Genomic DNA, 24,693 nt, shown 5'->3' with positions numbered 1-24,693 from the left:
AAAAAAAAAAAAAACAACAACAACCTACAAACTATCTAGTAAAATGTGCAAAGCTAGAGCAACAAAATTCTCTCTTTTATCGTGAATACCACCCCTGCAGTAKGTTATACCTGATTCAACAAACCGTTCGTATTAATACAATTTTGCACACTCATCACTGTCACGGTATAGACATGAAATCACCTCAGAAACCAGAAGATTCACACAATTGCACCTGCACTGCTGTGCCTACAGCTGCACTGCTACACTCCTGGACACACATGAGAAGCTGCAGGAAATCAGTCATGGTCACAATGGATACAAGTTTTGGAACCATTTGTGCTTCTGGGAATGTCACAATGAGACCTTTTAGAGCCTAGTGAATAACTTTGTGGCAGTCATGATTTTGAATCAACCACTGTCCTTCCATTCTTTTCATAATAACAGCCTTATTTGTACTAGAAGAAAATACCTCTTAGACCAATGAGAACTCCACAGCAAGCAAATACTGATTTTTTTTTTTTAATTATTTTTTTTTCTGACTTTTCTTCACAGGTCTACATAATCTTCAAATTATGAGAAAAGAGAAAAAGCTCCAAGCTTCAGAGAGGTACCAGAGAAAGACACCCATGTGAAAGCATTTAAAAGTATTTAAACAAGATAGTTATTTCAGTGCTTTACACGTGTACAGAAAAAAGCTTCTGCAAAGTCATTATTCAGAAATCTAATGCTTAAGAAAGCTCAACAGCAACTGCATTCAGCACATTGGTATTCAAACAAGAGTACTCACCCACAAAAGAAATTTAAAAATACTGAATGTGTCCCACGGGATCTGATTCACACTCTAGAAACACTCATACAAGAAACACAATGAGTTTTTAAGAACATTGCATTCTGAAATTCTGGGTTTGATCCATTAGGAAGAGAAATCAAACAGGAAATCTGGGTCTGACCCCATATATTGGCTTGGAAAAAAGCCACCTACCATGTATTCTGAGTAAAAGTATGTTTAGGTCCTGATCTATGCTGCTCCCAGTCTGAAACAACCTGTGTCACGATCAGAGATGGAGGTCTGTTGGCATGAGCACCTTTATCAAGATGCTGACGAAAGCTTTTAAACCAGAGGGCCAATATAAATATTTATTCTGAGGTAGTTATTGAACAGAAAATACAGTGAATGCACAAGAAACGACCTTTGTTTATACAAAATTCTTTGTGACTTCCTTCATTTGAGCAAATTAAAGCTTCCATTTAAGCAACCCACAGGACAAAATGAAAATTAATGAGAGGATGTGGCATAAATGTAGACCTTGAAATCCTTTGAATCCTCACTGAGGGGAATGAAAACCCCACAATAGCAGAACTAGCCATGAAGTGGAAGAAATCAGGAAAAGACTAAAAGGTACCAGGAGGAATAGGAGAGAAGGACGTACCACAGTCTAAAACCATCTTACTATGCTTCCACGCATAAATATTTGCATGATGCTACAACCGTTTCTGTAGAGATGATTCTCAAAATATTTCAATAGCAATGGAAAAACTACCCACCTATTGATTCCATTATTAATGTGCAATTTCTTAATCTGGTCTAGACCAATGCTGATGGAGGCTGGTATTTAAAAACAGCAATGATGCAGTTCTACAAGCTTCCTAGAATAGGAGGCCACCACAGGTAAGTGTTTGATGAGACCTCTTTCTCCCCACTGCCCAAACTTTTTCACTGAACACAACTTCAGATGTCTAATGAGAGCTTCATTCTGATACCAGGCAATAGCCAGCTGGAAAATACAGAAAATTAATTAATGTTCTCTTAATACCACCATGATCAATTACAGTTTATGAAAAGCAAAAAAAATTCTTGATCTGGTGGGCTGACTTGGGCTAGATGTGAGGTGGCCCCCCAAGCTGCTTTACCACTCCCTCATCTCAGCTGGACAGGGGAGAGAAAGTAAGTTGGAAAACAAGGAGAGATAAGGCAGTTTACTACAGCAGAAGTGAAAGGTCATGCACGCACACAAACAAAGGAAAAAAACCAAAGATTTTATTTGCTGCTCCCCATCATCATGGGGACATGTCTGGCCACTTGCCAGGAAGCAGGGCTTCTGTATGCATCATCATTGCTCCAGAAGGCAAAATGTTGTAAATAACAAATGCCTCCACTTTCTCCTTTTCTCAGTTTTTACATCTGAGCTGACATTGAATTACCAATTCCCTTGGTAATTTTGGGTCAGCTGTTCTGGGTATTTCCCATCCCAAGATCTTGTCCACCTCCAGCCCACTGATGAGATGGAATCAGTGGAGAGAGAGTGCTGATACTGTGCCACTACTGCTCAGCAACAGCCAAAACACCAGTGTGTTATCAACACCAATGAAAAGCACAAATACTGCTGTGGGGAAAACAAACTCCATCTCAGCCAGACCAAATACACTTGATGACAAAACACAAACTCAGGTTCATTTAACTTAAGACAACTAAATAGCCAGTGGACAGAAAAAACTTTTGGTCATCTAAAATCTGAGCATTCTATTCGTGGTTACGCAGGGAGCTTAGGATATCCATGGCTCCTAAGTCTGGCAGTTCAGTTCTGTGAGATGAACGTCAACCAAAGAGTCCACAAAACCCAAGCAGTGGTGAAAACAGTGTGTAGAAACAGGCTGAATCATTGCAGAGCTTGTGAAGTAACCCTAAAACAGAGCTGGAATGCTTGTGAGACAAGATTAGTCAGGGAAAACCAAACAACTGACTCTTGGAATACTAATGCTGGGAAACTAAATATTCAGCAACATCAGGGAGCTTGAAAATGCTGCAAGCAGTAAAGACACAAAGCTACAGGTAGTAACCCAAGAAGTGGTACATATTCTTCTTGCTCATAGAAGTATACATTTTCTTTTAAAATCTTGATGTAAAACAGACAGAATTTCCTTTACAAAGCAATAGCATCCACGCCCAGAACCCTTGAATTGTCTTATCAAGGAAAACAAAAATGCTAACTGTTCTGCAATCACTTTACTCTTGAGTTGCCATTTCTAGTGGCTGGCACCAAACCCACAGCATTTAAAACTCAAAGATGCAAAGTAAATCAATACACTGACATGAGGCACTGAGCTAATATTCCTTCATTCTGCTCCTATCACATAAGAGCGATGCCAAAGGGTGAATTCAAACAGTCTAAAACCTCTCTGGCTCACTGTAGCCTACACACCACGTTACACTGGAATCACAAACAGCAATTAGATTCTCTCATGACGTTATATATGTTGTACATATTCCAGTCTTTATACTTTACTTTTAAATAACTATTGACTTYCCACGAAATTCAGAAAAACAGTAAATGTTGCAAAAAATCAGGCATGGAGGTTAGTGTGATTGATGATTGCTGGCACGTACTCCCAGATAATGATGGACACAAAATGGTGGCAAAAAATAAGTAAGAAAATAAAGGAAAAAAAGAAACAAAACAAACTACTTTTCTTAACTTGATCAGCAGTTACCTCCTATTTTATGCCAAGGAAAAAAAAAACCAAAAAAAAAAAAAAAAAAAAACACAGAGAAAAAAGAGTTTAGCTAAACTATACATTTCCTAAAGATAGTTTGATTTAAAAGCTGCATCAAAACATATAATTATGATTTATATAAATAGCACATAAAAATCTTAATTTGAATAAATCAGCTGGCCAAAAAAACCCATAAGCATGTCTTAGGTGAGAATACAGAAATATTTTACTATCTACACAATAAAGATTGGAATCATTACTAATGATAACAAATATTTGTGCCATTAGCATTACCATGCTAAATTATCCCAATTTCGCTAATATTGACCTGTTGGAAAGCAGAATTAGAAACACTTCGAATATACCTCATTATTAATATTTCTGATGTTACATTTATGTTATCATTTTCCTAGCAATGGGAAACTTCCCAAAAATGAAAAATAGACACAATAGTAAAAATAAACCAAAGACAAATAATATTGATTGTTTGTTTCCAACTTTATATATAAAACAAACATTTATAATTATGGCTGAGGCAATACTGCCATTACAAATACCTACTTTCAAACACTTTCAGTGTTTTGGAACAAAAATTGTCTAGGAGGATAAAATTTATCAATTTTTCCTTTAGCCTAGTGAGGATTTCTCTTCCCCCAGACTCCTCCTCCTTATCTGCATAGAACATAGAAGAAATAATAAAAATCTTCCTGGTTATTTTAGAGCTAAGTAAGTGGAGAAGGTAGGCGTTTTTCACAGGTTAAGGATTGTGACTAAGCCTCTTCTGTTGTTGTATGATAGAAGGAATGTGAATCATCCTTGTCACTTGAGAAAGAAACTCACAGATAAAGAATAAGACAGACAGCTGAGTGGGAAGAAAAGATGGATCAGCAGAGGAATCATACTAAGAAAACTCCTCTGACATCATTATATCCAGCTCTTAAAATAGAACTGCTTATCTAGCTGAGAATTGCTCACTTTTGGAGAGCAACAGCGAAGCAAGACCATACCATAGAAAAGTAAACTCTTAGAGGATGAAAATTAATAAAGAAATCAGTTTAGAAATTGAATAGTGAATAGACATTGATAATTAAAGGAGAAAATGGATAAGCAACACATTTTGGTGAAAACTGCAGCTAATTACTTAAATGTCAGTTATTTAAAATGCTTGGAGGCTCACCAAGTGCTTTGTCATAGTCTTAATAAGGGGAAAAAAGTAAAAAGAAAAAAAGCAGCCCCAAGAAATAGAGCTCCAGCAAATGCAGTGACAGTCCCATTGCAAGGGCTCCCTCCACCCACCCCACAGGTGAGACACCAAATCATCAGAACAGCATTCTTGTGACAGAAGAAACAGTGTGCTGTCTCTGCTTTCCAAGATGCCCAAATGTGTTATCAAAACTTCTCTTAATTATTCATTGTCTCGAGATTCTGTATTTACCATATAATGCTACACTCTGACTGAAAGGATTTGTATGAAGTGAAAATTAGAGAAGCCAGACAAAAGTCCTTTTTCCACAGCCTGCCTCTGGTCCTTCACGATATAAATAAACCATAACCCAAAACCAGAGTCACCATGATTTCTAAATTCAATTTTTTTTTAAATTCTGTCTGTTTTATGTTTGAAAAAGCAAGTTTGATGCTGATATTAAAAATTAATAAATAGAATAAAAATTAATAAATTAATAGAAATAAGTAAACTAATAAATAAATAGATAATAGAATTCATTAAATTAAATTATAGGAATCCACAGGTAGTGTAATAGCAAATGTTTAACTTGCTTACCTTCATCATAAATTTCTGTAGATCCATGAGATGGGGAAAAAAAGAGAAAATATGAAATGAATATTTGCTTTCAGGTGTATAAAAATGGGATTTGTTTCCCCTGAAAAAGTGTGTGGGATACACTCACTGGAATCCACATTTAAAAGGAACATTTATCATTGCAATTAACATAGCTCATTCTGGAAAGCAAAGCTGCTTTTCAGAGCAAGGCTCTATCCCTTTTTTTTTCTTTTCGGTAATAGTTTTCTCAGATTTTTCTTCATTTTAAATAACATAACACATGAAATACCTATTGTTTAAAGATTAAACATAGTACAGGTAAAACAAGATCTGTGCCTGATCTCCTAAAACACCTTGCTCTGATGAGTTTCTAACTCAGCGCAATGTGAGTTGTTAAATCCTACACTCGAAGTGCAGTGCTGAAGAGCAACACCGCTACTGTAATAATGTACTTCATGCAAATGAAAAATAAATTAAGAAAATGTAATTATTAGGAAGATTTGTATAGTGGTTTAAAAAAATTAAGTGCCACATGGCTGATGCCAGAAGATTATGGAAATTTTTAGGTTAATTTTCATGAAGGTTGCGCAATAGTAAAAATAGAGTGGTATGTTACATGCAGTGATTTGCTTTTCTTTGTCAGAGATTTAAAAAAAAGGGGAAAGGGCCACCTTTCCCCTTCTGACCATATTAGTTCATGTTTTGATATCGCAAAGGTTGAAACTGAGGACTAAAGTTTGTCTCTATCCTAAACGAAATGATATGTTAACTGGAGAGCTTCCAAACAAGGCTGGCTGCTTTCATTTCATGCGTGTTTTTTTTAAAAAAGAAGGATCTGTTCTCAAAGGTGTACAAGATGTTCTAGCTAAAAGAAAAAACCCTTATAACCTAATCATCTTAAAATATTCAAAGACTTCTTCTCTACTTTTAGGTCTGTTTGGCTGTTATCAGAATAGCTTTGTAGCTGTCACTCGGAAACTCTGCTGCTTTTGCTGGGTGGCTCCACAAACTAACCAGGAATCTTTGCTGAGCTTTCTACAGTGGGGTGTGTATAAATTCACTAATACATAAATGATTTATGCACATTATTAATTCAAATGAATCCTTTCCTATATTTGTCAATGCAGACTCGCCAACATTCTGTCCGTTTATCAAGGACATTACATCTATGAAAAAAACCTCAAAGTCTCTTCCAGCTGTCATTCATCTATAAAATTTTATTCTGAGAACTACACAATCCCATTGCTTCTTCCATATCACAAGTACATTAAACAAAAGCTCTGTGAAACCTGGCTCATTTCTTGACAATTTATTTAATTTCTCGCTTCTAATCTTCTAACTACCTTCAAATTAAAGTGAGTAGTTTGTATCCTCTGTTGATTACTAAAATGATATAGCAGCTTCTTTGGCTGGATTCTTTGAAAAACAACCAGATTTAACAACTCATTCTCTTCAGCTGATGCATTAAATGAACTATAGCAAGTGAGAGAAAAACATATATTTGTRTTATATATTTGGATGTCAGATCATGTTCTTTAGAGTTACTTTGCTTCCCTAATTATCTTAAAAATTAAGATTATTTACATGTTATTCTTAGAGCTAGAAAGTGCCATGAACAGACCCCTCAACAAAACCCAAAAGACACCAGTGGGTAAGGGAAGTTTGAACACACCCACATGTACCTGCTGCTTTACCTGGGAAAGAAATACTCTGAAATATAATTGTTGCAAAAACGTTTTCTCTGCATGGCAAACACTTACATATATGTTATGTCCACAAATGTGAAGTGAGTGCCCCCGTGAAACTTCAGGCCAAGCCTGATAATTACATACCATAACTGGTCAGGGCCACAGGTGCCAGCAAATGGTCAGCACTGAGGGTTCTGGACACATGTCATACTCTTCTGAAAGAATAGTCATACTCTTCTGAAAGAATCTCCAAGGTTTTTAGACCAAATCTATTCTTAGCTTAGTAAGGAGACTGCTTACTTTGAAAAATATTAACTCTCAGCTTGGGAAAAAAAACGGGAGAGAAAGAGAGAAAAAAAACCCAACAGACCTTATGTACTCCAAGTATGCAACAGGCTCTTACACAAGAAATGTCTTCAACTCGCTCTCTGCAGGGGGAAGAACTTCCTGCTCCTTAACACTTGCTCTCTGTGTCTCAGGACAATAGTACACATAATTTTCTGGACTAACATTAGCAATTCAGAATGCATATATGAAAATTAAACAGATAGAACAGACACATCATTTGAAATCTCTTAAAGTCATTCTAATTTCCTGTCCTCATTTTGTCTGGGACAGAGTTAATTTTCTTCCTAGTGGCTGGCACAGTGCTGTGTTTTGGATTTAGGAGGTATGTTAATAACAAACTTCATATTCCATTTGTTGCTGGGCAGTGTTTATATAAAGTCAAGGACTCTCCAGGTTCTCATTTCACCCTGCCAGGGACTAGGCTAGAGGGCACAAGAAGGAGGGAGGAGACAGAGCCAGAACAGCCAACCCAAACTGGCCAAAGGGATATTCCACACCATACACAGTCATGCTTTGTATAGAAACCGAGAGGAAAGCTGGCCTGTGGCCACTGCTCAGGAACTGGATGGGCACCAGCTGGGGCATGGTGAGCAACTGCATTGTGCATCGCTTGCTTTGAATATTCTTTTTTCATTATGATTAGCATTATTTTGTTTTCTGTCCTATTAACCCATTCTTAACACACAAAAATTGTACTTTTTTTTTTCTTTCAATTCTCACCCTCATCCTGCTGGAGTTGGGGAGGTAGTGAGCTTGAGTGGTATTTAATTGCCTGAAAATATGAACCACATCTATCCTTTCTGAAGCCCAAAACAGGGCACAAAGGGTCGAGATAATGACAGATCAGACCAGAGCTGGCCATAACAAATTCTTTATAGGCATTCATTTTATTAGTTTATTATTCTGGCAACAATGTTGATTTATTTGCTCTCAGAGTCCATGGAAATGTAGAATCACAGAATGTTTTGGGTTGTAGGGGAGTTTTAAAGATCATCTAGTCCAACCCCCCACAATGAGCAAAGACAACTTCAACCAGAACAGGTTGCTCAGAGCCCAATCCAATCTGACCTTGAATGTTTCTAGGGATGGGGCATATGCCATCTCTCTGGGCAGCCTGTTCCAGTATCTCATCACTCATCATAAGAAACGTCTTCCTTATATCTTACATAAAATAATGCTCTTTCAGATTAAAACCACCACCCCCATCCTATCACAACAGGCTTTGCTAAAAAGGCCATCTTTCTTACAGCTGCTGTGCATATCCTCAAAAATGCATCTTATTTGTGGTGTATGTTCCCTGCCATGCTGTTTATCACCTCTGGGGGCTGGATTAAGGTCATCATTTTGTTGTATTTCATAACACAGCATTAGGACAGGTTAAAACTGAGGGTCATGAGACTAATCTGGTGTTTACACTCAGCATTGCCACCACCTCCATATTCATGGAGCCATCAATCAGAAACTATTAATAAGTACACCCTCTGTATTTATTTCCCAGAGAGACAATCTTTGGGGGATTGGCTCTCTGCAAAAAAAAATCTTCCTCCATTTTCCCCTTCTTCTCCAGGCTAATTACAAAAGCACTTGAGAATTTTAAATGCCCATGGGATGTTCAGACCAGCATGTTCCTGTTGCTAGGGCTCCTGAATATGTTTCAGGTTTTGTTTATGGTTAGAGAACTATTTTCGAATACCACCCACAGATCTGCCCTGAGGCGGGGTAGTGATGACTGACAGGTTGCGTGGGATATTACAGGCAAGTGCCTAGGACAGTGGTCACCTCCAGCATTTTGGAATTTCACCTCTGAACAAGTGCAGAATCCTGAAAAACAAATAAAATATTAGGGAAAAGTATTCTGTCATCCTGGCAATTCCAGAAAGACACAAATCGCTGCAACACGCTTGGGCCTGACTCAGGGCTACCCAGTCATGTTCAACATTATTCAGTACCCTTAAGGGCAAGAGAAGGTCCCTGGATCTGATGGCAAAATTGCAGGCTCTGCAGCTACCCCAGTGCTGGCAACAGCCACTGCAGCTGAACCAAAGAACCAGCATATCCCAGGATCACTCTCCTATTTACATAAGAAGAAATACTGAAAGCAAAGGTGAGGTCATTTAGTAAAGGATGAAAGGGTGTCTTCTAAGACGGACCAGGAGGAAAAGGTCCTGGCAAGGCAGACTCTGCCCAAGCAGGGTCATTACAAGAACAGGACGAGGATAAGAGGCAGACACTGATCAGGGAAGAGAATGAGGAAAAACTCACACAAGAGATGCCAAACACTGTCTCTCTTTTCCTGAGTGAACTGCAAGATGTGTGAAAATATTTCAGCTGTTGTGTAGCATCCAGGTAAGCACTCCGTCACTCTGGTGCTCTGATGCTGGGAAATTTGAGGGCAGTAGCCCAGAATTAGAGGGTAAGGAAGTCAAACAGCTGGGATTCCTGTCCAGGTAAGGAAGCATTGACAAAGTGGTTGGAAAAAGGGTACAGATCTGACAGCATTGCATTTGCTTATGAAGAAACATTAGATCTTTACATTAACCTAACCAAAAARTTTTGAAAACAAGTAAACTGAAAGTAGATAGTTTGCCGTAGTTCATAGAAATTACTATTGCTACACAGAACACGGTTTGACATTCTCAGATCTATAACAGGGACTGAATGAGAAATACCAAAGGAATCCTAGTATATAATTGGAARTACAACTATTCTATTGAAATAAGCTTTTATCAATTTGCACTGATTTCTTTTGAAATGAAGAAGCTTACTTAGAAAATGTTCGTATTAGTTTCTTTTCCTGATATGAATTAGACTTGGGCTACAATTAGCATCCACTAAAATATACATTATACTAAGAATTCCATTACAAATGTGGTTGAAACTATTAGTGTAGGTATGGTATTTTAAACAGCATTTCCACAGTGATTTCATTTTGTTATGTCTGTTCACTTAAACATCATAAAGTACAATCTCTCATCTTCCTTCAAGATGTGTACTAGAATAACTCAGTTAACATCGCTCATATTACTTCCTACATTGAGCCACCTCTGCAGTCTACGTTACATCTAAAATTTGAATGCAAATTCTTTATATTGGGGGATTAAATATTTGTGCACAAATAATGTATTTTCCCACAGTAGTAGGAAAAATGAATCTGCATTGAATCAAATTAATTAAGTGGGAACAAGAAATTATAAGAAAAATTGTCCTTATATAATTCATTTAATACTTGAAAATCATACTGATTATAAAGTATTGATGTGCAATTAATTACTTTTTTAGTACTGAAGACATAATACTTGAATCATTTCCCTTGATGAAGCTTTGTTTTGCAGCTCATTCCAACCTCCACAAGAACTCTGGCTTGTTTCCTCTAGTCAAAATACATTTGTCATATTTATCCAGTCCACACTATCAAAGACAAAATTTATTCACTTCTTCTCAGCTCAGAATTCTCTATAATGAAAGCAATTCTTTTGAAAAATGTCTCAAGTGTGTTTCCTCATTCTGCAAATTTCTTTTCTCAAAAGAAATTGAAAATTAGTTTTACTAGTGGCATAAAACTGAACTGACATAGTAACTACTTGAGGGGAAAAGAAAAAAAATTTACCATTACCCTCAGCAGACGAGGTTCCTCTGCCTAAAAGTTGATCACAATCTTACAATGTTATAATTAGCATAGCTTTGCCATCAGCCAGGGTGAGCATGACAATTCTTGTACCTTGCACTCTAAATTTAAGAAACACAACACTTCATTTCCTTTCAGGTAAAAAGCTCTTCAGAGTAATCTCTCCAAAAGACAATAATTCTTGATGGCTCTTAATGCCAAATTTTCAAAATAATTTACCAACTATATGTAATCAAATGTGTAAAAAAGGACAAAATTTGTAAACCATAGATACACAAGAAAAATTCTTCTCCTTATACTAAATCTGTTGCAGGGCTAAGCAGTTGTCCTTAAAGTTAAGAGGGACATTCAGGTGTTTTTGTGAGTACAGAAGTCTTTTAAAATGCAAACTTGATTTATTCAAGTATACAACACGTCCCTCAAGATCAAAAATTTGAGAGCACATTGCTAATTCACAGACATTTTAAGATTATTTTCCTTATTTTATAAATACATTGAAAGAAAAAAAAAGTCAGGGATAGTAAAGGAATTCCTTTCACTATGTGTTATTCAATTTCATCTTATTTTGTTACTGCCGTTTTCTCTGCTAAGAAAAAAATATTCAGGGTCTCTTAAATTTCAGTTGAAATATAATAAATCACTTTGACCAAACATTGGGGGTTCCCCACCTTGGCAGTATAATAAAAGGCAAAAAAGCCATTTTCAGATATGAAATGGGAACCAGGATGGAGAAGATAAGCCTTACTTCCAGTAGGTTTTATATTTGGCAAGGTGTCTTTAATCTGCTTGATTCCATACTGAAGCAGACCTACAAGCCTTTACACTCACACCTGCTCAGTGACAAAAGGATGAAGCCAAGAATTCAAGAACATCTTAAGCCCGTTTAATTTGTGCCAGCACATCCCTTAAGTAGAACAAAGATTTTGGAATGAAATCACAAGAAGAATTATAGTCATTTGATAGAGGTAGACAGGAACTGGAGTAATTTCTTCTAAAACTTTTGTTAGCACACTTTACAGGCTAGAGCAGCTCAGAAGTGAATGACTTTAGCTCATCCTTTGAACGGCATGAAACTGCTTGCAGCAAGGTTCAGCTACTAATTTGCTTATTAATTTGGCATGAAGTTTCTCTCTGGGCTTGGGCTCTAAGGTTTCCACAGACAGATATAACTGAGCACATTTGCATTAACTTTGTGTTGGAGTGAAGTGTCTGCCCCAGTGACCATGCAGCTGTACAACAGCCAGCTTTCTACTGGAGTAATTCACTGCACCTCCAGTCCATGGTAAGACCTCTGGAATTACAGAGGGAGTTAAAAGCTGCTTTATAGGCCAAACTGGAGCTTCATCTGAAAGAGAATAATTTTATGTATAAATGAAAGACAGTACTCTCTCCATCCCTATCAGAGAGGTTATCTGGGTTATAGAATCAGTCCATTAGGAAAAGTCTTTAGCCAGTATAATTTGAAATGACACATTTATCTTTTCTCTCATGGGAATCAGTTCTTTTTAAAATGGTTTAAGGACAGATTTGGATGAAGCAGTCTTTCCAAAGCAAGATTTTGATGTTACTAAATTCTAAATAAAAAAAAACAAACAAAAAAACAAAAAAACAAAAAACAAAAAACAACAAAAAAAAAAACAAAAAACAACAAAAAAACCGAACAGCAGATCTATTTGTGAAAGAATTACCACATTTTCCACAAATAGATCATGAGTGCTTCAGTCAAGAATAAGTCAGATCAGTGTCACCAATAAACTTCTGGCATACAATGTTTCATGTGCTGTGAGGTATGAGGAGAGGGACCTGTATAGCACCATACATGCTTTTTATTGCTGGGGTTTTTTTTCTCTTTATAGCAAAATTCTTCATAGGAATACAACCACAGACTCTAAAGATGTATAACCAAGATTTCTCAATTGTAATTTAAAAGTCAACAAAATGAGAAGGGGAAAGCATTCAAAATCAATCATATACGAATTTATGGTTGTCATAAATACTAATCCGCAGCATATGGATAATGCTGTCATACTTATAGGATTAGGTAAAATTCATACCTAACTACAGTTATTCTTTAATAAATAGTATAAACATCTACCTATATACATCACATGATGCAGATATTTGTGAATACAGTAGAAAAGGTATCAAAAAGCCTAAGTCACCATTTAAACAATGTACTTAGCTACAGGGGTCTCAGGTAAGCTCTAACTTTAGTCACTATTTACTACAAAGATGCAATAATCACAGAATAAAATTTTGTTATTTCTGGCTGAAATAAAATGAGACCTGTGCTATGGCTATGTTATTGGCCCTATTTCAGAGGACATCGAGGCTGTCTCTGGTCATGTACAGCCCAAATTAAGTATTAAGAAACCAAGGAGACCTATTACAGTCCAAGTTTTCAGAGAGGCTTCTAACATTTTCAAGGTGAACGAACAATTCTGCACACATTTTATGACCACTAACCCATACATAACGCAGGCATTAGAGATTACATTGAAGAAAAACATACATAAATATGTCCCACAGAAGGCAGTTACATCAGCTGCCCAAACAAATATGCATGGTATACACAGACACATTAGGAAAGCCCTTAACAACACATTTAGCAGACGATTGTGCTTTATTTGCTAAGATCTAGGAAATATTGGTTTTATTCTGCAGTGGCTGTTCTCCATCTCTAAATATATTTTGTATATGTGCAGCTACACATGGCATCCTATATTATTTATCAGTATTAATTATCTTACTCTCATGCAGTTTAAGGTTACAGTGTCTATACTGGAAAAGACATGGTGGGTTACAGAATGGAGTTACAACGTTAGACAGCAAGGCTCAAAACAATCATACATTTATTTTACACAATTCTGTGATTCAATTTAAAGAAAGAAAAGCCATTGTGACAACATTAAATTTGGTAAGACAATTCAGGAGTGACCAGATTTTACATGACCATGTGTTCAACTCCTTTTTTTTTTTTGTTTTATTTGAGCCATGCCAAGTTGAAGGGTCATGAACACACAGGGTATCAAAACAGACAAGGTTAGACTCAGTGGCAACATGAAACATTTGGGATCAAGTGAATAAAAGACAGAATCACATACCCATTTTTCCACATCAACTAGCTGTAGAAAGAAAAAGCAAGAAATCAGTAAATTTCTTTCCTTAAATATATCACATCAAAGTCTATTTTGAAGTTAACATTTCATATTTTTAGATTGTATCTAGTATGAAAGATGTATGAGTAGAAGCTCTTTTCCTGGCACCTTCTCTTTAAAATGCCAATACTTCACCTTCTGTCTTTATTTTGCGAAAAGTACTTCAAATTCTAGAAGTAAGAATGTCCATCTAAAATCAGATAATAGACAGCAAAGGCAGACTAACGCTGAATTAATTCTACACTGTATTCAGTACCAACCAGTCAAAAATGCAGAATACAGTATCCCACAAAATGTATCTCCCTTTCCTCTTGAGTAAAGCTCTGCTTTTAGTGAACATCATTCACTCAAAAAGGTTTCATTGCTGCTATTAATGGTTTGCCATTTTAATGAATCCCATAAGTATAAATGTTAAAATTAGGGGTACCTGTCAAACCCTGGCCCTACAACCTGCAGCATATGTGAATATCTTTCAGAAAAACAGAGAACAGCACATCAAAGTTTCATTCATTTCTTCTATGGGGAAAGCGAGAATGACTCCAAAAGTTTAAGGTTTTGCATTAACAAAATGTTTCAGGATTCGTTAAGGAAACAGTTTTTAATTCACCCTCTCTAAAAGTCTTTGGATTATCTTACTAGATGAGAATATCTCACTAGACCACATTTCAGCTACTAGAACAATTAGTATGGCACTGCCTATCACATACTTAGTTGGAACTAAGAGCAGTAGATCTGAAGTAGATTTGTCTCTGGACTTTCCTCAGAAAATGCTGCAGAATATCTATGCCTGCAGTGGTTTTACTGCAGGCACATACTGAGCTTTTGTTAGCAGGTGCCACATAAAAGTTTATTAATTTAAGATACCTTGGTGYAAAGTGAGTAATTTTCAAAACAAGTAATATTTGGACGTCAACTTCTTTGTAAAATTACTGTAATAAAAGSCAATGTATTTAGTTCTCATCTGTTAAAACTGTTCTATTCAAAGTAAATTTTCTCACTTTTAATATACATTTCAGTTAAAGAGAAATTTTATGTTTTTGTTCAGTGCTGCCAGTATACAAAATTATGATTTGCCTCTATTTATTTTTTTTACCAGTCTTTACTGTTACTTTTGTTGTGAAACACAGCTGCAGAAATGCCTCCTAAAAAACACCTAAGTATTTTAGATACAGTTAAAAAAAAGATTTGATAAGAAGTTGATAACTTATAACCAATGAGTAATAGGTAACTTATAAATAACTTATAAGCAATAAGCAAAAAGTAAGCAATGATTTAAATCTAAATGCAACTACACTCTCCAAAAAAAAAAAAAAAAAAAAAAAAAAAAAAAAAAAAAAAAAAAAAAAAAAAAAAAAAAAAAAAAAAAAAAGAGAGAGAGAGAAGATGCAGAGAAGGTTACTGATTAGAAACAAACTTCTCTTCTCCCAAAATCATTTTTCAGTGACCATTAGCCTTGAAAGAAAACTTTGAGCACATTAGCACTCCAAGGGTCATGGTAAAGGCAGAAAAAGGCTTGCTGCTATCTACCTCCAAAATAGGAAACCTGTCTAGGTTAATAGAAATGTTTACTTCTATGCCATACGTCCTCATCCCAAACATGGTGCACATACTAAAGCAGAGCCCTATGCCAGGCCAGAAGTATATGCTTGTCACAATTATGTGATTTGAAATAGGTAATGATTTTATTCCTGCCCTTGTCTGAYCCTGAGAATAAGCGGAGTGCAAAACTCTTGATCTGTTCCAGCACTTGAAGCTGATCAAAGTTCAGTTGTTCAAAGCCAAGTCTTATTCTTTTTGTGCCTTATTTGAAATGGTCTCCTAACAGTCACTTCTGATGCTAAATAAGGTTCACTGAGGAAAAAATTACAGTATCCATTTCTCTGCAGAAATTCCACACTTTTTTCCCCGACTGTTTTATTTCCTGTTCTCCTGTTTGCAGTATGGTATCTCTAAAATAGCTGCGAGTAGTCAGTATATTAAGTAGAATAAGACTCCAAACTATCTCATCTCTTCGTAAAGCTTTCCACTGGTAGCAAAAACATCGCTACCAGTGTCATTCCACATGACACAAAAACTCACACTGCGTTAAACACTGAGATCCTCTTCCTCTCCTTCCTCTTCTTTCTGTCACTTCCTTTCTTTTGCAGTAAGAAGCACTCAAGTGCTGAAAACTTTAAGTTTGGGAGGGCAGACCTAGCAGTAAGTATAAGCTAAAATTGTTGGACATAGGAACACTGTCCCTCTTTATGACACACCACCATCTGACAAAGACTTATCCGAGTAATTTCTTAAGAAAATTACTGCATTTTGTTGTTTCAGTGAGTTATGTCTGACTTGTAGAYAATACTTAGACTAATGAAAAAACTCAAAGCATAGAAATAAGAAGTTATAACTTGGCCGTTTTGCTCATAACTTTGATTAAGAAAACTTTCTGGTTCATGCTAGGAAACTAAAACAGATCTGGTTTGTTATATCAAGAAACCTCTGGTTCATTTCTGACCTTTCCTTCCTACATGTGGGGGTTCTTCTTGCAAACCTGAAAACATTTTCAGCCTGTCATATTCACAGCTGCCGTTAGCTTTCGAACAGGTTATTAACTAGGCTACTGTAGTGTGAATCAGAGAGCTTAAATTGTCAAGAATGCATTTAACTGCCAATCTTCATACTTTTTTAAGGAAGTACCTTGATGCCTTGGCTTATTTATTAAGATCCAGAACACTTATTAAAAGAAATGGGAGGTGTTACCTCTTTCCACTGGCACGAGGGAAGAAATTACTTTAGCACTCGTCCCATGCTGAGGAAATGACAAAGTTGCCAGCTCTCCCTGTTATCTTGCTGCTTACTAATACAAAGTAATTAATGAATTCAGAGTTCCACAGTTGGAGATAGGTGATTTGAATAATCGAAAATCTACCAGCCACAGTTGCATTCCTATCCTGAAATGGCTCCATTCTGTCTCAGCAGCACAGGAAAGCTTTTAAGCTCTGTAAAGGAACACACATTTTCCCTATCCCTTAAACCTAGAAGGATAATTATACATGCAAGACACTTGCATATGATGATTCCCTCACAGAGCCCTTCAGATCAAAGGATAAGGGCTTCACTTTAATCCCCTCAGCAAAGACTTACCCACACATGAAATTAGACAGCAGTTTGCTGGTCAATGGCAAAGAAAATAGATTTTAATAAAAAAGGCAGGAGGAGTGATTAATCAGCCATGACTGGACAATTAGATGAGAGTTAATAAGCTCATGATGCAATTTAGCTAGAATGCTGCCTAACTGATCGGTATTGCAGACAGCATTTTCCTGAAAAATTAAGTTGTCAAATATTGGAGTGGAGGTTGTGAAATTAATTTTTTTTCATATTACAGAAACAGTTCAGCTTTGAATTCACACACAATGTATGCAACAAAATGCTTTCAATTTCCTAATAAGGTCTGACATAGATTTATGAGTGCACAAGTCTGAAAGACTCCTCGCTTTAATTACAATGCTTACCACAATACTACTGAGTCTTTAAAACTAAAGATATCTGTTTCATGGCTATTTTCTCATGTCAACTGTGAGTTATTTCTGTCTCCATTTCAGTGCTTCTCTAGCGTAATTGGATTGGGAGGGGTGGGGAGGGCAAGGCGAAGATTGTGATATTTGGGAGAAAATACAGATATTCTAGAGGCAATGTTACCAAGGAAGCTGGATATCACTGTCAGTAAGCAAGCAGCATACTGGTCAATCAGCTCTGCTCCAAATTTAATCTCTTCTCTCATTAATGGGAATGAAACAATGAATAAAATAATCAGTCTCACAAGATGTGGAAAAATATGCAGCAGACCAAAGAAAAACAGCTTAAATACAGGAAATAAAAGCTCTCAAAATAAATAATAATAAAAAAAAAAAAAGATAAAACAAAGATTTAGTATGAATGCAAAAGCAACAGACCTGTCTTTTATTGTACTCTAAAATCAGCATAAAAAACAGTGTCAGGTTTATATAAGAAAGATATTTCAATAGTTTTCTATTTATTTGGTTATGCAAAACTACAGAACAAATCAAACTTTTAGCTAAGCATTTCCGCACAGATTGAATCTTCACTCAGACATGAGTGGATGTTATGTGTTTACATCACTCCCTTCAATAATACTTTCACAATACAATTTTCAAGAAGCTATTTCCAAATTCCAACTACAGTACAGTTCTCTCTTATTTGGCTCTCTGAATCTGACTTCTTGATTAGTCCAGTCTTGCCCTTAGTTTGAAGTGATCTAATAGGTCAAAAGAAAAACAGGAAAGTGATGGAAGTGAAAAATCCCCCCAAAATTAGGAAGCAAGAGAAAGGAAATTTCCCTTTATGAAATGCAGTTGGACTATAAAAAGGAGATGGTTATGAACCAAAAATTCCTAACTGCTTCACATACAAGCAGAATAAGCATGTAAGAAAGAATTTAGGAAACACTTCCTGTTCTACTGTATTTAAACCAATAGCTATATTTTTAGCCTTCCAACCCTCAAGAGATTTCCATATAATGTTACATGGAAAGCCCTTAGACACTGCCCTGATCTATCCACAAAAGGTTTCAAAGAATCATCTGTGGTAAAAGACATTGTGAGTAAGAGACCAGTGTGAAAAAAAAAGAAAGAGAAAGAATATGATGAGACAAAAATATTTTAGCATGTAGCAAAGCAATTTTTGTACTTCACTGATAAACTGAATCAAGCAGAAATGATGATGAAGAAATCACTTAATTTCATTAATCTCTAGCTTAGGCTTTTATATTCCTGTATTAAGCTATTATTTTTCTTTAGTATTTTACAACAAACCAATAAAATCTTGAAGTCATCTATGAAAATTATTAGAATTTCGCTGGGAAAAGTAGGAAAAGTCACTGGAATTTCACAAGAAATCTCAGTAGAAAGCCTATTGCATGTGCTATTTCTTCTCTCAGCCTGTGCCATAGCATAGATGAGTTGAAAAAGACTCAACAAGCTGGGTAGGGTCAGACATCTGAGCTACAAAGAGGCTAAACAGTGTGCAGTCTCAAAATCAAGAAATTCTGCACTGAAACTGTTATTTCCACACAAAGGTCTCAGCTCCCCTAAAAAGTTTTATTTTAAGTTTTATTTTATACTTTGAAGTTTCTTGGAATACCCAGAGAGTCACAAGAAGCACTGGCATCTCATACTTCTTGCAGTAATAGCAAGCAAGAAAGCATGCAGAAAGAGAATTGTGATCTTCTGGGCAGAGGCAAATGCTGGCTTTCTAATGTGTTCCTCAGAAGATCTCAAAGGCCACCAACAAGTTTTTCTTCAGGACAAAGGTTTTGTGCTATCCTAAGTAATGAACCTTAAAAATAGTGATACATGGATGAGGAGAGAGAATAAAAAACCTCACATGTAATTTCTTGGAACAGCCAAAGGATTTAAACAGTTACTGACATTATTACAATTTGTGCAAATGCACAAATTCTTCTGAGGAAGCTGAGCTATATGCAGTAAATTGCTTATAATTTAACAAACAGACACCACCTGGAAACGGAATTTTACAGGAAGATCAAAATGCATGAATACCCATTTATCTAAAAAACAGTCTGTTGCTAAATGACCTACATACACATTAGACTATGTGAATTCACCACCTTAAATAATCACTACTAAGAAAAAGCAGGATTTCCCAATTTGTCACTTTTCTTCTGCTATTTGTATACCATTATCTTGCAACTCATACCAATATTTTTTTAAAATAGAACCTTCTTTGAAAAAAAGTGAGTGTTCTGCATATTTGTCAACAGACTGTCAGCTATCAACGGCTGCTTCAGGAGTGGAAGCTGAAAGCACCACCATAATTACAAGCACTCCATCTGCAGTATCTGCAGAAGCAAGCATTAACTACAAAAAGCATACACAACAATACAGGACTTCGTAAACTGAAGCAGATGACAACATCCAACATAATTAAAACACAGGTTTACTAGCAGAAGCCTGAATACCGCCTGTTCTTGTCAAGTTTCTTTTCTTTGCTCTGTTTAGATGTATGTTATTTCCACAAACAAAAATAAGTTGTGAGCTTTCACCCCTATGACACAAAAAGGGAGTCAAAGCCTTATCTATTCATGCACAGCGGGAATGACAATTATTTAAAGGACTAAAGGGCAACTAGCTGTCGAACTAACAAATGCTAAAAGGATTGTAGCCTAAGCAGAAAGAGAAGACTGCCGTGGAAAGGGAGGGTAATCTTCAGAGCTCAGCAACTATCATGTATAAAAAAGGATATTTATGGATCAAGATCAAAAACCTTACAGTGTGGGGTTCCCCTTCTCTCTTACCATGTTGACAGTATTCCAAAAACACAGGTTTCAATTGTCATGTGCAAAATGAAAGACAGGTGAATATAAAGAGGTCAGGAAGAGTCATACAGAGCATATTCCCTCTTTTTAAACATAAATCTGTGTGTGTGTGTTTATACATGTATATTCATCAGGCATGCTTTTGAACAGGAAGAAGTCAATCCAGACTGCCTGCAGGAATACAGCAGGAGCCTTAACTGCCTCTGAGATCCTGCGAACACTCCAAAATGAATCCTGCTGGTTTGAGACCTACTCCCCACCACAGAGGCCAGAGGCAGCTCAGCAGGTTGCGTGCACAGGCTACTGCAGGTAGGGCCAGCTCCCTTCCCTGTCTCGAGCCTGCAGTCCTGATCAAACCTTGCAGGAACAAGGCCCTGCTTACAGTGGGGCCACTCAAACACTAAAACACTAAAATTCAGGTTAGGAGAAGCTGACTGATCCTGACACACCCTTAGGCAAGCTCATGGTCCACAGGTGAATGATTCTACCACCCAGAAAGGCAAGTCAGTGCCCCTGTGAGGAGCAGGAGTTCACTGCTCATTTAGGGGTTCCTCTGCTGGGCTCAGGTCCCAGACTCAGCTGCAAATAAGGAACCTGGAGCCCAGCAACAGAATCACACCTCTGCCAACAGAGCTGCTCCCGTTCTCAGCCCTTCTCTGTTCACTTAACACCCCTGGTCTTAAACCCCCTTAATTTATCTCAATTTCCTTCCCTCCACCCCTGCTGACTCAAGAGTTCTTACCATTCTGGTAAGTAAATAAAAAATGGTCATTCTCTATGATAAGAGATAAACAAAACCTAGATAAGTTAACTCAAGACCTGAAGTAGTGTAGTTCTCACACTACAGCAGTACTTAAATACTTCAAAAATACCGATACACTCACTTGCTTGAAAGGCTTTCATTTATTATAAYAATTGAAACAAACTATTTGATGACTCTCCAGTAAAGCATTACAAAACCAGAAACCTTACTGGTGAATCAACAACCACAGTCAATAAGGAAAAGCTGGGTATCAAATCATTTCTCCACAGACAAATAGTTGTTCCAGAGACACATATGTGTGAAATAAGACCTGTTCTAACTAAACTTTTTATTTTCGCTAAGGTATCGTAGACTTGCTCAGTGATGTATCTTCCATGGATTCAAATTTCCTATTGCGTTGAGGAGACACAACTACACACATGCAGATAAATCCTCATGAGTAGAGTCCCCATCCTTTCATCTACATTCATCAGGAAATAGTGCATGTTTATCCTGTGTGATAAACAAGTTCATGTTTATCACCTACTCTGACAGACACACCACAGAAGCAGTACAGAGATGAACTGAGCTCCTTCCCAAACTCAATTCCTTCCCATTTTCTGTTCAGGGCAGGAATCCAGCCCTACTCAGTCTCACTATGCTAGTTCTATCTCTTCTTTTGAATGCTACCCTTGCTGGTGTTGTTCAAGACTTACCCCTTTGGGGAGGAGCATTCACACCTAAACTTAAACAGGAAAGTCTACAATGCATACAGAGCATCATTAGCATTAAAAGCACCCCGAGGTGCTGAACCCTGGAGGGTAAGGAGAGTTACAAACAACTTTGCATTAAGAAAATCTTGATGAAATTTGAGGATTAGGATGGTTTGTTAGGTTTTTTTAATTACCATCGAAGGTATTGGTAACTCCTGCAAGTTGAGCACACTGAGCACATTTCAAGAGGAAGAATCCCATATGTAATCTTCCAGCTCCAGCTGCTGAGCTCCTACAGAGCTGCCTAATAGGAGACTGGTTTCTTGCCACACAGAACTGCAGACACAACATTTTCCACACTCCCAGCCTCTGAAGCACTGATATGCATTTCCTACACCAATAATGTTTTACACCACTCACCCAAATATTGTTTAAATTTACTATTATAAGTCACTGAGTTGGAACAAAGGATCATTCTTTTTTAAATTTTGAACAACCTAGCCAAATATTTCAGGAAGCTATCCCTATAAGGAGCCACTACAAGACAAATGCACAAATGGAGAATTTTCATACAATTATGAGATGTTTATACTGAATATGAACAATCTGTTTAAAACACTGAATAATTACTACTTTCAGTCTCAACATAACTGGACAAAAGCAAAATTTATGGTTTAAGGTTTTGGGCTTTACAAATAATCCATCTTATAGCTGTGGACTTTGCAAAAGAAGAGAATACAATGTTTGAGGCTCATTTTATCCAGGCCTTGCTTCAGCTGTGAGATTAATGTAAAACTGCACTTTGCACATAGGAGAATTGTAGAACACAACAACGATATATAATAATGATCATTTAAATATTTCAAAACACTCTTGACTAAGCTAAAGTGTAAGATTTTTGTGTTTTAAAAAAATTAAGCTTTTATTTAAAAGAAATCCAACAAATATATCCAAGGCAAACAGAAAAGTGTCACTGTTTTATTGCTGAAGATGCAGCTTTCCACACGTCAATAACTTTTTCAGCCTTAAATCTGCCTTATGCCACATGCAGATGAGATAGTCGTCACTTACTATTTTTTTCATTCCAGCTTGCTGTATAACCATTGTACTAAATATTGATTAAAAAAACTCTTCCAAAAGCATACAAATTAAATTACATCTATTTTATTATATTCACTACTGTAATGCTACTCTCACAAATATTAATTCAATTTTCACAATATGTCTGGCATATCAACAGATTTAAAGAATGTACTAAAACCACATAGTTTCATGTAATACACAAACCAGGGAGGTCAGTTTAAGATGCCTAGGACCCAATTCCTAACATCATTTTATGTGTAGCTTTCATCAGCTATGGTCTTCAACATCTGCACAAATCCTGAGGTATGAAGACAAAACCAGAAAAAAATACAACTAGCAATCACTGCTTAGTTTATTGATTTACACTGGCCTGGTTTAAAAACTCAAGTGTGTTACTAGCTTTGTCGAGACATCTGGTAGCATTAAGAAAATGAGTGGTTTAGGAGACTATGTCAGCTTTACAGAGGACTGAGCAGCAAAACTGACACTCTTCAGCATTCTAGAGCAGCATGCAAATATGAGGATTTGGTGGGATTTATCTTTGCATCTTGTATTTTGCATAAACAGTCTTTAGTACATCAATTGCAACTGCTACTAAAAAACTCATTGGGTTATGCAGACAAATTTAAACGCATCATTTTCAATTTTACTGAATTTCATTAAAAAAACCAAACCCTTTCCAGACTTAACAAGAAATCTTCACCGAAAAGAATCACTATGTTGCCATCCTTTATGTGAATAAGCAATAGCTTATGCATGGCACAGGGATAATACCTATAGAATTGACAGATAAGAGGCAGTAAACTAGTCAATCCCCTTCTTTTTTCATCCAAGGTAAAAAGCCACACAGTACCCCTTGAGTTCTTCATTCTAATCACTGCCAATATTTCTCAGCTGTTCTCATGGCAGCTCAAAACATCAAAGTGCCAGTTTCAGTGACTTCTACACTGCTTATATTCAGTCAGTAACTTTTTGTCTAACTATTCTCAGGTTTTTTTCCGAGGACCATATGAGATCTGAACCAGTTCTTGTTTTAATCCTCACTTTTCCATTCCACTTCAACAGCAGAATTTAATTGGCTCAGTTCTTCCTGAGTTCATCAGCAATGGTGCCTGAGTACTCCAAGAACATCCCACAATCAGATTTTTCCTTCCAGGACCAAGGCCCATCTTCAGATAGGTAAGGAGAACACACAAAAGTATCAAACAGAAAGAAGCCTGCCTCCAGCTCTGAACCTCCATCTCTCTGAGAATGACACAAGTACAATTGGTCAAAGAGCAGATCTGAGAAACTCCCACACTTTCATTTAGTGTGAAGTTTTCATGCTGCATTTGTTGGAAGTGCTTCAATGTCTTTACTGAGAAAGAAATCTGAAATAAGAACCTCTGTCTGTTTTGGGTGGTTTTTTTTTTTGTTTTTCTGTAACTCCTATCCCACCATCCTATGTAAGACCAGTCCTCAGGAGTTGATGGTGGCATGGTGTTTCACATCTTCGTTACCAACCAGGAGAACAGGATAGACCTTCCAAGCACAGCAAATGGTCATGGCATACAGCATCAGAATAACACCATTTCTGAGAAAATAAATGCTGGGGGGAAATGCAGCAAACTGCACCCTGGAGTATTCGGCAGATAATATAGCAACTAAGATAAATTTGAAGGAAACAAAAAGGGGGTTTAACCCTTGTCGTGGTTTGAACTGTGCCCACGACGTTCCCTCCTTTCCCCCCCACCGAAGAG

At 36.8% G+C, this 24,693-nt stretch overlaps 1 protein-coding gene across 1 annotated transcript in view; it reads right to left on the bottom strand.

Moving 5' to 3' along the window:
• Window positions 1-24,693, bottom strand: part of RYR2 (ryanodine receptor 2) — a 288,052-nt gene that overhangs the window by 225,902 nt on the left and 37,457 nt on the right. Inside the window, exons 4-5 of the mRNA XM_057379481.1 lie at window positions 14,020-14,040; window positions 5,255-5,269 (exon numbers count right to left, since the gene is read on the bottom strand). Coding sequence (XP_057235464.1) covers window positions 5,255-5,269; window positions 14,020-14,040 — 36 coding nt within the window. The remainder of the gene's footprint in view (window positions 1-5,254; window positions 5,270-14,019; window positions 14,041-24,693) is intronic.

This window comes from Malurus melanocephalus, unplaced genomic scaffold, assembly GCF_030028575.1.
Source record: "Malurus melanocephalus ecotype Western Australia unplaced genomic scaffold, MMel_1.1 scaffold_408, whole genome shotgun sequence".
Taxonomy (NCBI): Eukaryota; Metazoa; Chordata; class Aves; order Passeriformes; family Maluridae; genus Malurus; species Malurus melanocephalus.
Note: the sequence above shows the minus strand (reverse complement) of the source record. Positions and strands in the feature narration are given on the sequence as shown.